At 38.3% G+C, this 14209-nt stretch overlaps 2 protein-coding genes across 2 annotated transcripts in view; one reads left to right on the forward strand and one right to left on the reverse strand.

The window, feature by feature from the left end:
• Nucleotides 1-1145: 1145 nt before the first annotated feature.
• Nucleotides 1146-6460, reverse strand: LOC101296628 (eukaryotic translation initiation factor 2A-like). The gene is made up of 12 exons (XM_004309678.1): nt 6049-6460; nt 5775-5961; nt 4691-4925; nt 4519-4587; nt 3871-3972; nt 3532-3572; nt 2537-2670; nt 2272-2335; nt 2068-2164; nt 1849-1967; nt 1736-1758; nt 1146-1635 (listed from the first exon to the last, which is right to left on the reverse strand). Exons 1-12 carry the CDS (start codon nt 6447-6449, stop codon nt 1548-1550), a joined length of 1560 nt encoding a protein of 519 aa, XP_004309726.1. The 5' UTR covers nt 6450-6460; the 3' UTR covers nt 1146-1547.
• A 1773-nt stretch (nt 6461-8233) lies between these two features.
• Nucleotides 8234-14209, forward strand: part of LOC101296921 (CBS domain-containing protein CBSCBSPB3-like) — a 7662-nt gene continuing 1686 nt past the window's right edge. The window contains 14 exon segments of the mRNA XM_004309679.1: nt 8234-8499; nt 8672-8730; nt 8733-8839; nt 8930-9062; nt 9163-9333; nt 9451-9529; nt 9640-9753; nt 9848-9914; nt 10036-10141; nt 10215-10273; nt 11304-11410; nt 11573-11703; nt 12386-12468; nt 12564-12653. Coding sequence (XP_004309727.1) covers nt 8357-8499; nt 8672-8730; nt 8733-8839; nt 8930-9062; nt 9163-9333; nt 9451-9529; nt 9640-9753; nt 9848-9914; nt 10036-10141; nt 10215-10273; nt 11304-11410; nt 11573-11703; nt 12386-12468; nt 12564-12653 — 1449 coding nt within the window. The 5' untranslated portion in view covers nt 8234-8356.

Consider the following 14209-nt stretch of genomic DNA (forward strand, 5'->3'; position numbering starts at 1 on the left):
TATGACCCATTCTTCTTCTAGTAGACATCCAAATCTATTTGTCTGCCACCAAACAATGATTTTTTATTTATTTATTGATTATTACACCACAAATATTAAACATGACAATTTTTTCTATCATTTTACTATTAGTAATGGTATGTGAAGGATGTAGATTGTATACTTATCTGCAATAGCTTAATGTTCTCTCTGCGAAATTGTTCAAAAATGTTAACTTTAGTACAAAACTGATATGTATGAAGAGATCGTTACAATCATGCATGTTAATTATTAAATTGAATCTCATAACCTATATGCATTAAAGATTAAGCTATGTGTTTGTATAAATTTAAAAGTTTCTAAACATATCTGCAAATAAGACTCCATGTTGAAGCTGGTGGTTTCAATACCCACAAATAGAAGAACTGATTTCAATACCCAAAAAAAGAAGAAGAAAGAAATCAATGTTCATCAATTTACAGATGAATAAGAACCTTTATAGGGAGGTTATATATTCTTCTTCTCATAATAAAAGCTGATGTCCTCAGGCTATGTATACTAAATCCCAAATTAGTTTATCACCAATTGCTTTGAATCATGAAAGTCTTCCAACTCTAGATGAAGGTGTAAACTTAGAGAAGGAATCAATGACCCGATTGTTTTAAAACCACAAAAACAAAATCAGACTGAGAGCAGAGAGCATGCAGAAAAAGAATGAGCAGAAACGATGGAGAAAACTCAGATAAGAAAAGAACGCGCAACATGGCCATACAACAACAACAACCGAGAACATTTGGCAAGTGGTGGCAATAACGTAAATAAAAATAAAATAAGGGTAAAACCGTAAAACACGCGGTCCTTAGCTACAGTAACTCAACTATAGTATATATTAAATTAAATTCTAAATTTGTAAAGACTCCGAGACGAGGTAGCCCTAGAAGCTCGTTGGAGAGAATGAGGGCTTTCACAATCCCATGACTTTTTGACGTCTCTATGGTAGAAGGTCTTTCAGAGAATTTAAGACTGTATAAACTGATTTAAAATAGTTTGACTACCCTGTTAAATGACATTAAAAGAAGAAAACTATTTGTTTTTTTATTTTCATTCCCATGTAGCTAGCTTAGTGATGGACTACAATACTGAAATTTAGACGAGGGTACAATTTTAAAACCAAAATCTCATTGTATCATTGTAGATGCTTTGAGATAGCTCGAAGATCAAATCCCTGTAATACAAAGGGTAATTTGTATAAACTGCATCATTTCCATATCCCTAGCTCTCTCGGTCATTACCATCCTAAAGTTACAGCTTTACCAGAACAGTATCCCTGTCCTCTCATCTTGCATTTTTGAAAAAAGAAAGCAGCTTAGGATCACATATAAAAACATATGCTCATACCAGAGATGCTCATAAACAGAAACCATGCTCAAGGAACAAATCTGGATCTCAGACCTAATTAGGGATGGTAATTGTAGGAAAATCCAGCGCTCCATCCACTCCTAGGTATCTTCATTTTGCTGTGGCATGCATCAAGTATCCAGCAGCAGAAGATGAAAAAAATGCTGCGATCAACTATCATTGGCCCCCTCGGTAGCCTTCTTCTCCTTTTGTTTCTCCCTTTTCTTCTTGTTTCGCAATGCATTCTTACTCATTGTTCTTCATGATGTAACATGGAGATTAATTAGATAAGTATAAACTATATGAAAATCAGAACTATCAAGTAGAAAAGAAAGAATCAAAATGTGCATTTACGTACTCTGAGGAGGTTCCTCCAAACAACTGCAGTACAAAATCAGTGAAACCATCAGCATTCCAAATAGATACCAAGAAGCAACACAAATCAAGAAAAGCAATATGTAACATCTATACCTCTGCCTGAACGATAGCAGCTTGCTTAGCATTTGGGGGCCGATATGCTGCAGGCTTTTGTGCAGGTGGATTGTTAGGGATGGCTTTTGCAGACGTCTGGGAAGATTTTGACCTTTCCCCTGATAATTAACCCCAAGTTTATCAGGAAATGAAATACTTATATGTGAAAAATCCAAATCCACAATCCACTCAAGTTCAAAAACATCACATGAGACCAACCTTGAGGTTTCGCATTATCAACTTTTATTGATACAAAGGACTTGACAAGTTCTGAAATGTCACTGAACCTATCAGGTGACTCAGGCTTCCAATCAGCCTGAAAACAAAAACGGCTCCAAAATAAGAAGAAAGAAATCAAGGAGGTATGCATAAAACAAAAAGTATGCTCCCCTCTGTTTCAAGAGGGTCACCATCAATACCGACCTGGAACAGCTTGTCAAACATCTTCTTGAAGAACAATGAACCATTGTGGTGGAAAATCTTAATCCTTCAGAAAAGTAAAAGAAACATGAAGTGGTATACTGGTAATTAAGTTTCTTTAAACCAAACCATCATACTCTAGATATATAGCACATGATAGCATGTCCATACACCATCATCACAGTGACATGGTTAATCTTATTGTGCTTCGGCATCCAATTGATGAAGAATAATCCAATCAATTTAACTTATTACAACGGCAACATACTCATTGTCAACTTGTAGTCTTGGAGCAGTTGTGGCAGTCATGAAATAGCATCCATCTGGAGACCATTCGCTTGTCACGGATAATTCGGCCTTAGTTGTTCCAAGCTGCTTTTTCTCCATGTAGTCCCAAAATGCCTATATGGTAAACAAGCTATAGATCAACTTCAGAAATCACAAGAAGATATGCTGTCATCATGAGTATATGGACAAATGAAGCTCGTAAGAATAACATTTGATGAACTTCTAGCGTAAGATTGTGTAATAAAATAAAAGCATGTGAAAATTGAAACAATTTTATAAGAAAAGGGTTGGAATGGATCATTTAAGTAAGGCTTCTTGGAAGGAAAGAAAAAAGGAGACCTTTGAAAGAATAAAAGAAACACCCTGGTCATTGGTTTTCCTATGGTGGTCTACTGATCTTTCATCCTAAAAAATGCATGGATGTTTTTATGATAAATGTTGACGAGTTCCAATAAAGGTATGGTTAATGCAGTAACAAATGCAACTTTGACTTGCCTTATTCCGAAATTCTGAACTCTACAAAGATTAGCTACTACACAGTTCCAAGTTCAGTAACAATTTTATACTAAGTTTTTGACTAAAATACATCAAAGCTGGTAGCATTTGGTTGTTATAGCTCAGGTAATAAAGTTGAAAGCATCTAATAGTGTCCAGACAAGTTTCAGATACAGGAGAAGAATGTGACATGCTTGCAAGTGTTTGATTTGATAAAGTCCTTAGTGTGTGAAGTGTCAGAATAGCTTTTCAAACTTGATGTTGACATTGAGATAGATATTCCAAAAGTTAATGAGTGGTCACCTACTAACTGACCGCAATTTATCAGTAACTGACTAAGTTGATTGACAGAAGAGAGGCCAAGGAGGACTAACGAACATAATAATTGAAGGGGAAGCAGAAATGATTAATCACTTTGGAATAATAAAATCAACGAATCAAATATGAAATACTAATAACATCTAAACAATGATAACATACCATATCACCTGGTAAGTTACCAAAGCCTGCCACACACAGAACTGCAAACACGAAATTAAGGCCAACAACATATAGACTTCAATTTTCTCCTCATAACACAGAAATAATCAAAACAGGATATGCTTTTGGTTTGGTGGCCCCCTTTTTTTTTAATTTTTTTTTCTTTTTAATGTGTCTGCAAGTTACCAACCGTACACAAACTATCAAATAAGAAAGACAAACTGACTTTCTGAAAACCCTAGATATTCTGAAGACATTCAAGTTTAAAGGACTAGAACAAGCCATTTCAAGTAACAAAGTAAATGCTCTGAAGATGACAGAGACAATTTTGAAGGATACATTTTCCCTTTGGATTCCATCGGATAGTATTGTACGGGCCTGTTCCAAGCTCAAGAAGAGGATTGCACTTCTTATCAAACACAGTTGTTTTAGAAGGCATAACTATTGTAGGTCAAGGAACTCAACAAAATCATAAACATTTGCGAAAAGGATTAAATACATGATAAGCTGAAAAGAAATATACAAACACATATTAAGTTATTAACTGAATCACATAATAGCACTCAGATATGAATAGTGAAAATCTTGCAATGATGAGAGTTATAGCAATTACAATGATTCTAGAGTCACTATTGAATGCATGGAATGTGTTCAGAAAGAATGATGCACCAGCAGAGAGCCCTCCTCGAAGAGTTTATTAAATGCTGATGGACTTGGTGGTAAAGCATACCATCCTTTCTCAATTATATAGTAACTAATTCAATCATCCTAGATTGATGACTTGTCCTACATAATTTTAAATAAAGCCCAAATTGTCCAATCACTAGAGTGCAACAAACATGGTTAAAAACAACATGAACTAAAAAATTTCTCATGTATGATTGGTTTTGACATTAACAATATGAACTAAACACTCTTGACTCTTTGGATACGTGTCTTATAAGTTATCTCTTCAAACATATTAAAGAGAAAGAAAAAAAAGGATACAGCCATAAACTACAGCAAACTCTGATCCAGAGTATGACCACTGAACATCATGAACAGGCCCCTCTTTGCCTGCCAAATATTAAGGAAAATTAGGCTGTGGGATTTTAAAAATTAAAGAAAATTAGGCTGTGGGAATTTAAAACTTGATTCGGTTGTAGAATTTGGAACATACGAAGAGGTACAAGTCCTTCATAGGTTCCATCTGTTGTCAAGTAGTACAGCTTTGATTCCCCATAGTAACTTTGGTTGGTTTTATCAACATCTGACTGCGCCACAACTAAAAGCCCCGTTGATCCATTATTCCATTTCAGTTGCACTGAAGAGCATCGAAAGAAACTCTTCCGAGCAACAGGTTGACTCTGTAAATCTTTTCTAGTTGCAAATATCTGGACACTAGCAGGAATCCCCTGCATGGAAAGAAAATTGAATTTGATAATGTGACTGAACAAGAACAAAAGAAAAGAATACCACTGCAGCAGCCATAAGTTGGTTGGAAAAGAAATATCCTCTTTGGAAGCCTACGACTAAGCCCGGCCCCTTTTGGTCCAAAGGGAAGTCTCCATTGTAGTTTAAGGGTCTTGCCAGGTTAATTTTCAGTTTATGTATAATGATTATCAGTCCAGTGCTTTTAAGACTATTAAAACCTGAGTATACCCAAGGGTCTTGAGTGTGTCTTTATGTCTATTTAAGCCTTATTATTAATAAGTTCTAATAGTGTTATGTTGTGTTTAAAGCCTATAAATATGGCTACCTATTGTAAACTCAAATCACATTGGAATGAATTGAAAATATATCTTAAAGAAGGCATGGCCCTGATTTCTCTCCTCTAACATCCCTCATTCTAGTTCTCCCTTCTACAGATAAGAAACCTCTGTTTCTTCTAAAAACCATTCTGTTTTCCTAATTTCAACATTCTCCTGCCCCACCCTATTCATTCTCTCATCTCTCACCAACTGCTGCTCTCTGCTGCATCAAATACACATATGCTACAATGTGACACAGTAGCCATATCCCTAAACACTTCTTTTTGGTCGAAATCCCTAAACACTTCTGATAGATGCAAAAGTTGAATTTAAATACTAAATGAATGACATGCCAGCATGCTGCACATTCAAAATCTCCGAAATCCAAAATCACAACACATATTAGAGGTGTACTTTCACATTTCCGGAATAAGCATTGTCATAATAAGCTGCGTTTCTGCTTCCAAAATAACCATTTTTAAAAAAGGACATAGTTCCCGAAATCCCACAAACCTTGGCTTCAGGAACAAATGCAGCCACATGAGAGCCAGGCGCCGTAGAAAGCTCAATTGCAGCAACTCCAGCAACTCTCAACCGATTCGTAACTCCTTTCGAAAAATCCACAGCATCGAAAAACTGTACCTCATTCGTCGCCAGTTTACACGCAACCGCCTCGTCGGCGCTGAACCTAATCGACGGCCTGAAAAAAACAGCACCACAACTCCGCAATTCAACTTCATCGCATCATATACCAAAACAGCATTGAAAAATTCCGACTAAAAATTACCAGTTCGTTCTGGTTATGCTCTTCTGGAACTGATCGTACTCCGCTTCTCCGGTGTCGACGTTCCACAGCGTCACATTCTTGTTCTGCGGCGTCGAGGACTTCTGGAAAGTCTGGACAAACCTGCCGCGTGGGGACAACGCGGCGGCGGTGAGATTGGGGACTTGGAAAGACCTAATCTCGGTGTACCTCCGGCAGTCGTAGATGGTGATGACGCCATCGGGCTTCAGCACCATGAGGCGCGATCCGTCGTCGCTGAATTTGGTGGTGGAGCAAGAGATTTTCTGGTCGAGCTTGATGCCGGGTTGGCCGTTGGTAAACGGGGGCCCGTTCCAGAGTGAGAAGCCTTCCGGTGATCGGACTAAGATGTCGAGCGGCGGCGGAGGTTGAGCCGCGGCGGCCATAGCTGGTTGTGAAGAAGGAAAGAGAGTAAGGGACAGAGAACTTTATTTGGGTATCTCGGTAGGTCAAACCATTATTTGACCACAGTGAAATTTTCAAAACCATATATATTTACCGTAGTAGAGCAGTAATTATTTATTTACTGAAGGTTAATTTTTTTAGAAAGCAAAAAAAATTATTTACTGAAGGTTAACATTTATTCACTGTAGAGAAATTCTTACGTGGGGCGCTCGCACATGGCTTCTGCAACCGGCTATTCGAAATCCAACACGTCACTTTTTTCCGCGTCAGCATCCATCTTCTTCCCTCTTCGTCGTCGTCGTCGACAAACTCACACCTAGCAGCCACACTCGGTCCTTGAACAACCATTCTCTCAGTCTCTGGTGTAAATCAACATCATGTAGTCCACGAGAGTTTCAATCTAATTCAAATAATTCGCATCAATGAAGCTATTGTTGTTCAGATCATGGGTATGGTACGTGGTGTATTCTTTTTAATTGGCTTATGGGAGATTTATGAACTTGGATTCTTTGTAATTGGGTTAGTATTGGAAGGTTTATTGGGAGATGGCGTAGTTTTAGGCAAGAGTGGGTTAGTGACTCATTGTGTGTTTATTGCTTTTGTAGTGCTAGTGATGAAAGACGTATTCTTTCATATCTTTGATTATTTTTTAGGCAGAGACAAATGATGGAGTGCGATTGTGCGGGATGTAAGTGAGGAAGGTTTTGCTTACAGTAGAGGGCGGTCGACATTGAAGGACTTAGAGCAGTTGTTGGAGTTCAAACCAGGACGTATTTAGGACTTCGAACCTAGGTTGGAGAGCAACACCTAACTAGGTAAGAACCACTAGACTATCTTGCAGTGGTTAAAAAATAGAACATTTAATAAATGAATTAAAAAAAGTTACGTAAGCAAGCTAATCAGACATAATTCAGAGAAAATACAAATATGAAAAAGAAAACAGACATAATTAAGAGAAAATACAACATTACCGGCTATTTATGGCCTAAACGCCAATTCTAATTTCTAAAACCTCTTTTGACCACAATCCTCCTGCATGTTTGAAAGTTATTTGAAACATTGCAGTGGTTAAGAAATAGGACATATGATAAATGAATTAAAAAAAAGTTACGTAAGCAAACTAATCATACATAATTTAGAAAAAATACAAATGTGAAAGAGAAAATAGACATAATTTAGAGAAAATACAACATTACCGGTTATTTATGGCCTAAACGCCGATACTAATTTTTAAAACCTCTTTTGACCACAATCCTCTTGCATGTTTGAAAGTTATTTGAACAACCTATGTACACAAAGTCACAAACTACTATTGAAATAAAATCTCTCGACTATCTTAATTTATTCTACACCAAATGATCACATATGTTGTACCGTGATAAACACACAATTTAATATTTTATTTCACCACATATGACATTTACCTATGCAGATATGTCTAGAACTTAAAGTTACCCCAAATACTCTTGCAACCTGGAAATAGTAATACCAATAAAAACTAATTGTCATGAACATGACAGATGAACGTTATCTTGTTATTTGGAGAAAATTTGCATAAAAACTGTTATGTATGTGAGCATTAATTTAAAAAGAAAAATATAAATTGTGACCTAGGAGGGAGACCACAAGTTGGTGGTGTTTAATTAAATGTGCTGTGAATAACTGATTCAAAATTGAATGGTTTCATTTGAATAGTAACAGGTGGGAATTGGCCATTTAGGTAAAACCCTGTCCCTCTCTCTCTCTCTCACTTGAGGAAGACGGTTGGAGCCACCCAACCCTTCTTCTTCCTCTATCTCCGTCTCCACCACCCAAGCTCAATTACGGTTTCTCTACTTCAGATTGAGCACACCCAGATCAAAAAGAACCCTAATTTACAGAAACAGAGATGAGCAGCCAAGTTGGTGTTAGGAGAACCAGCCTCACCCAGAAGCGCGGCCCCTCCACCGTCACCAAGAAATCGCTCCCGAGCGAGAACGGCTCCATCTCTAATGGCGCCACCACCAAACCCTCCTCTCCTCCCGCCCTCGGGTAACCTCTCTTTTCCATTTCCCAATTTGCCCATTTCATCAAAGTAATAGAAATCGTTTCTTTTTGAATTTGTTGAATTTACAAGGCTTAGTTTGGTCAGAAAGATAGTGTCTTGGAAGGTTTGATTGTAATTTTGAACCTGATGTTGGTTTATTTGATGGAAATTTGAAAGGACTGCTGGTGGAGAGAGGACAGTGAAGAAGCTGAGGTTGTCGAAAGCCCTCACTATCCCTGAGGGACCACTGTATCCGATGCTTGCCGGAGGATGGCTGCCCGGCGTGTCGATGCTGTGCTTTTGACTGATGCTAATGCATTGCTTTCCGGAATTGTGACTGACAAGGTTTGTGTTGTGAATGTTGATTTTTCGGTGGTTTGAGCTGAGTTTTCGAGCTGTTGAGTGATGACTTTGGTTTTGGTGTTTGCTTTTTAGGATATCGCTACTAGAGTCATTGCAGAGGGATTGAGACCCGAGAACACGACTGTGTCAAAGATCATGACGAGGAATCCTATTTTTGTTAATGCTGACTCATTGGCAATGGAAGCTCTACAGAAGATGATCCAGGGTTAGATTTTTGTGTGACAATTATTGTTTTGACATGTGCCTCTTACTTCATCGAGCCTGTTTACTTGTATGACAGTCCTGTTTTTTCTTCTTGTTAACAGGTAAATTCAGGCACCTTCCTGTTGTAGAGAATGGTGAAGTTATTGCCTTGTTGGATATCACAAAATGCCTCTATGATGCTATAGCAAGAATGGAAAAGGCGGCTGAGCAGGGAAGCGCCATTGCTGCTGCAGTAGAAGGAGTTGAACGCCAGTGGGGAGCCAATTATTCTGGTCTGTATCTATGTTTGGGAATATTTTGAGTTGCTTATGTTTTTGTTACTTTGTTTTTTTTACATGTGATGCATCTCATGAAATATTTTTTACTCTGTTTGCTGTAATGTATTTCAGCTCCATATGCTTTTCTGGAAACATTGAGGGAGCGAATGTTCAAGCCTTCATTGTCATCCATCATTGGTGAAAACACAAAGTATATTGTCTTGCCATCTGGTTCTCTTTGGTGAATGGATGCAATTGATTGCTTCTGATTTATTTTCACTAGTTAGTTTTCATTCACAAGTTGTAGCTCTATGTTTTCAGGGTTGCAATTGTATCCCCATCAGATCCTGTCTATGTTGCGGCAAAAAGGATGCGGGACTTTCGGGTTAATTCAGTTATAATTGTAATGGGGAACAAGATTCAAGGGATACTCACGTAATATTCTCAGTCCAATTCATACATATTAACAATGTGCAATCTTCTTTCTTACTCTCTGTCTATATATAATGATGTTTTCTTCTGACTGCAGTTCAAAGGATATTTTAATGCGAGTCGTGGCACAAAATGTTTCTCCTGAGTTGACTCTGGTGGAAAAGGTTTATTTTAAACCATTTCGGAATAGTCCTTAACTCCTTATCTAGTGTTACAATTTTAGTCAGTCACTCACTTCTATTAGTATCTTGACCCAACACTTTGCTGTCCCAATCAATTTATAAGGTCATGACGCCAAACCCCGAATGTGCCACATTAGAGACCACAATTCTTGATGCACTGCACATAATGCATGAAGGAAAGTTCTTGCATCTTCCTGTATTAGACAGAGGTGAGCCATTACTTCTTTTGCTACAGATCTTGAATGCACATATTTGAAAATTATTGACATCTGTTGTGCTTAGATGAATCTGTTGCTGCCTGCGTCGATGTCCTGCAGATTACTCACGCGGCAATCTCTATGGTAAAGTCTACAGTATTAAGCAGTTTTAGATTTCTGTTTTTCCTTTTGATACAGTAGATATTGATCCATTCTTCAAGTGGGGAGGTACTTTTAAGTAATATGATAAGGCTTTATTCTATTCTATTGCTTATACATAAATTTTTACCTCATAACAGAAGCTCGTCTTACACATTCGTAAACAAGACAAGTGAGTTGCTCTTGGTTGTGTAATAGTTTTCTACTTTGGGTTAAAACTTAGGTATGGAAATTTGATCCATATTAGCCATTTAGCCAGCCAATTTCTCCCAAAACCAGCCCTCTCTCATTGTCTGTTCGGACATATGCCACCGAGACCACGAATCTCCACAACTGGACTTTGAATTTCACTGAAGTTGAGTTTAATCTCAAATTGATTCAAAAACTATAACAAGTGTAGTATTCAACATCAATGAAGTGCCCCTAAATGTTCTTCCTGATGGTAGAAATGCGCAATTTTGAAACTTAGTGACCGTTCCTATCAATAGAACCCCCTTGTTGGGGGGCGGGTGGCTACTAAGAAATGAAACCACTTAGACAGGACAAGCTATTGGTAAATCTACGGAATCATTGCAGAATTTTTCAGGATAGTGCTTTGTACTTTATAGATCAGATTATATTCAAGTTGTATTGCTGCGCATAATTGGTTGAGGGGTTTAATGGCTTTTTGGCAAAGAAACATTTAGAGGGGTGATGATGTGAAGTTGGTCAATATGTGGAAGGGGGAGTGGACATTCACTACGGATAATAATTTATGATATCTAAGGTTCAAGGTGAAAGCATCTGTTAATTGTACATGGAAATTGAATTAATCAATAGTTGCATCATGTCCACTGCTTGAACCTTCTGCTCTTCATTTGCACGCTTATAAACTAGTGGTAAATAAATATATATTAGTATCATGTCTAAAAGTTTTAGCCTCCATGCTACTTGGATTTATGTTGTTCTCCTTATCCAACCTATAAAAAGTTCAACGAATGTAATTGATTAAGTAGTCGTTTACATCTTTCTTTAGGTTGAGAGTAGTTCAGGAACTGTTAATGATATGGCAAACACAATGATGCAAAAGTTTTGGGATTCAGCACTTGCTTTAGAGCCCCCTGATGACACTGATACTCAAAGGTATGCAAGTTTTCAAAGTCACATTTATAAAAAAAAAAAAAAAAAATCTATGCTGATGCAGGGCTGTTATTAATAGATAGTATTTGGGATAGATGTTTTGGGAAAAAAAACCATTTTTACAAATGCAATTGCACAAGTATAACTTGGAGATTATGTTTGCAGTGAAATGTCGGCAATGATGGCTTCTGATGCGGGAGAACAAGCCAAGTTTACTTATCCTTCTCTTGGTCTTGGAAATTCATTTGCCTTCAAGTTTGAAGATCGAAAAGGTCGAGTGCATCGACTCAATAGTGGTGAGTGGTGATCTGACTGAAGAAATTGCAAGAATCTCTAACATAACATGATGTTCTTTTTTGATATTTAATACATCTTTTCCAGCGAAAACATTCTGTGCAGTGTCTACCAGTAAGAAGGGATAGTGGCGTTAAAACTAAAAAAGAGAAAAGTTGTTTGCGATTATTTTGCATGTGCTTGTCTCATCTTTTCCCCTTCATTTTACTGATAATTAAAGGATAGGGTTCAAAGTTTGAGTCAGTTAAATATTTTTCGTGATCATATATTCTCTTTGCCAATTGATAGATACTTCTGCACAGATTTCAAAAGTAGGGGTACCCCTTCTCCTCTTACATTCCACGCCTAGAGGGCTTAGGTTCTGAATTCTTATTTTGACTGAGGAGTGTTAGCGAGTTGTATTTATGATTATTTGTGTTGTGTGGTTGGGGAAGAATGCTGAGCAGCAGTGAACTTAGTGATGTGGCATTAGATGCCGTCTATAGCTGCTGGTGCAGATACTGGTGGTGGTGTTACTATACATGGGGGATCCCATCAGTTCAGCACTGTTGTGAGTGGCATGACAGTGATAATGGCATGGTCTATCTTTTTTGTGCTTGTAATTCTCGAAGTTTTGCATTCTATAGAATTGAACCCCCAAAAAGACCCATATGTTTGACCTTTTCTTTCTTTTCGTTGTGTCAGGCACAGAAAATTTGGATGAGCTTGTATCCGCTGTCATGCAAAGGACTGGTGGTGCTAAGGATAATGATCGTCCTCAGATTTTGGTAAAAATTTCGAGCTACTTTAGTTATATTTTATCTATTTTGGCTGAAAAGCACCCTTCTCTAGTTTAGTTATCTGTTATCTATCCTCTATGCAGTATGAAGATGATGAAGGGGATAGAGTTTTACTTGCAAGCGATGATGATCTTGTCAGCGCTGTCAGCCATGCTCGAGCAGTGGGGCAGAAGGTAGTGTTTATGCTTCATATATTTTTTTCTCTAGAGGTTAAGTGTTATATGGAGTCGTGAACATACTTGGTGAAAGTAAAACTAAAATCTTTCGGCCTCGCATCTGTTAATTATTTTTTTTGGCTTATTTTTGTTACTGTTTTAATGATTGAAGACTGAGAAGCTTGTTATCATATATATAGATACAGTATGTGTGTTTATGTGTGTGTGTGTGTGTGTGTATATATACACACGGATCTGTTCAGAAGCGGATGTCCGCACAGTGGGAAAGTGCGGACATCCCTCCGTTCTCCACTGTCCGGCGCCGACGACGGCGCGCCTCCACCCGAGCGGACTCCAGCAGCGTCCCCGATCACTTTCCCTCCCCGGTGAGTCCGCCGAATTCCAGTTTTCCGGCGAGATCGATCTTGTTTGAAGTTTTGGGTGATCTAGCCGGAAAACTGGAATTCGGCAGGCTGGGGAGGGAAAGTGATCGGGGATGCTGCTGGAGTCCGCTCGGGTGGAGGCGCGCCGTCGTCAACGCCGAACGGTGGCAAACGGAGGGACGTTAGAACTTTAAGGCCTGTGCGGACGTCCGCCTCTGATCGGGCCTCTATATATATGTATAGAATAGAAGAACTAAATAGAAAGTTGGTCAGAGTCCAGAAAAAAAAAAGTGGTTAAGAGGTATCGAAAGAAATTAAAGTTTGGTATATAGAAGAAAAGTACAGAATAGAAAGTCGGTTAGAGTCCAGAAAAAAGAAGAAGTGGTTAAGATGTGTAGAAAAAAATAAATAAAGTCTGGGCTTCGGTAGTTTCATTATGCTTGGTATTTTTTGGGGAAAATTCTAAGGATCCTCAATTTCTTCTATGCACTCCCACCTTTTTATCTTCCATTTTCCCTTAAATCTTTAAATTGTGGCATCCATGGTTGGCCACTAAATGTGGTTGGGTGCTAACTATTGGACAACCCTTCTTAAAAGTTGTTTCTTTTGGACAGCTTGGTACTATAGACCTCCATTTAGAATCTCATCGCTACTTGGCTGTTATTACTGATTGCAACATGTTTTTTATTTTTTTTCCCTCTCATTTCATATTCCGGGAGAAATTGGATATCATATTCCAGAAACATTAGATACTTGGCAAATCAAGTAATCCTTTTCCAAGTCTGAGACTTGACCGGACTAGTTATCTATGGTCCAGAACAAAGGGCCCAATAACTTTCTCAAACTGAAAACCACCTCATTATGCTGTTTTCGTGCATTTCTTGTCAAATTTATATATATAGTTTAATACAGTTTATATCCAGAGCGGAGAATAAAGTTTTATATATATATATATACACACACACACACGGAGGCATTCTAAAGAGGACGTCCGCACAGTCCTTAAAGTGCAGACGTCCCTCCGTTCGCCACCGTACGGCGCCGGCGAGGGCGCGCCTCCACCCTAGCGGACTCCAACAGCGTCCCTGACCACTTTCCCTCCCCGGTGAGTCCGCTGAATTCCAGTTTTCCGGTGAGATCACCCAAAACTTTATACAAAATCGATCTCGCCGGAAAACTGGAATTCGGCGG

Source organism: Fragaria vesca, unplaced genomic scaffold (assembly GCF_000184155.1).
Source record: "Fragaria vesca subsp. vesca unplaced genomic scaffold, FraVesHawaii_1.0 scf0513031, whole genome shotgun sequence".
NCBI classification, from domain to species: domain Eukaryota; kingdom Viridiplantae; phylum Streptophyta; class Magnoliopsida; order Rosales; family Rosaceae; genus Fragaria; species Fragaria vesca.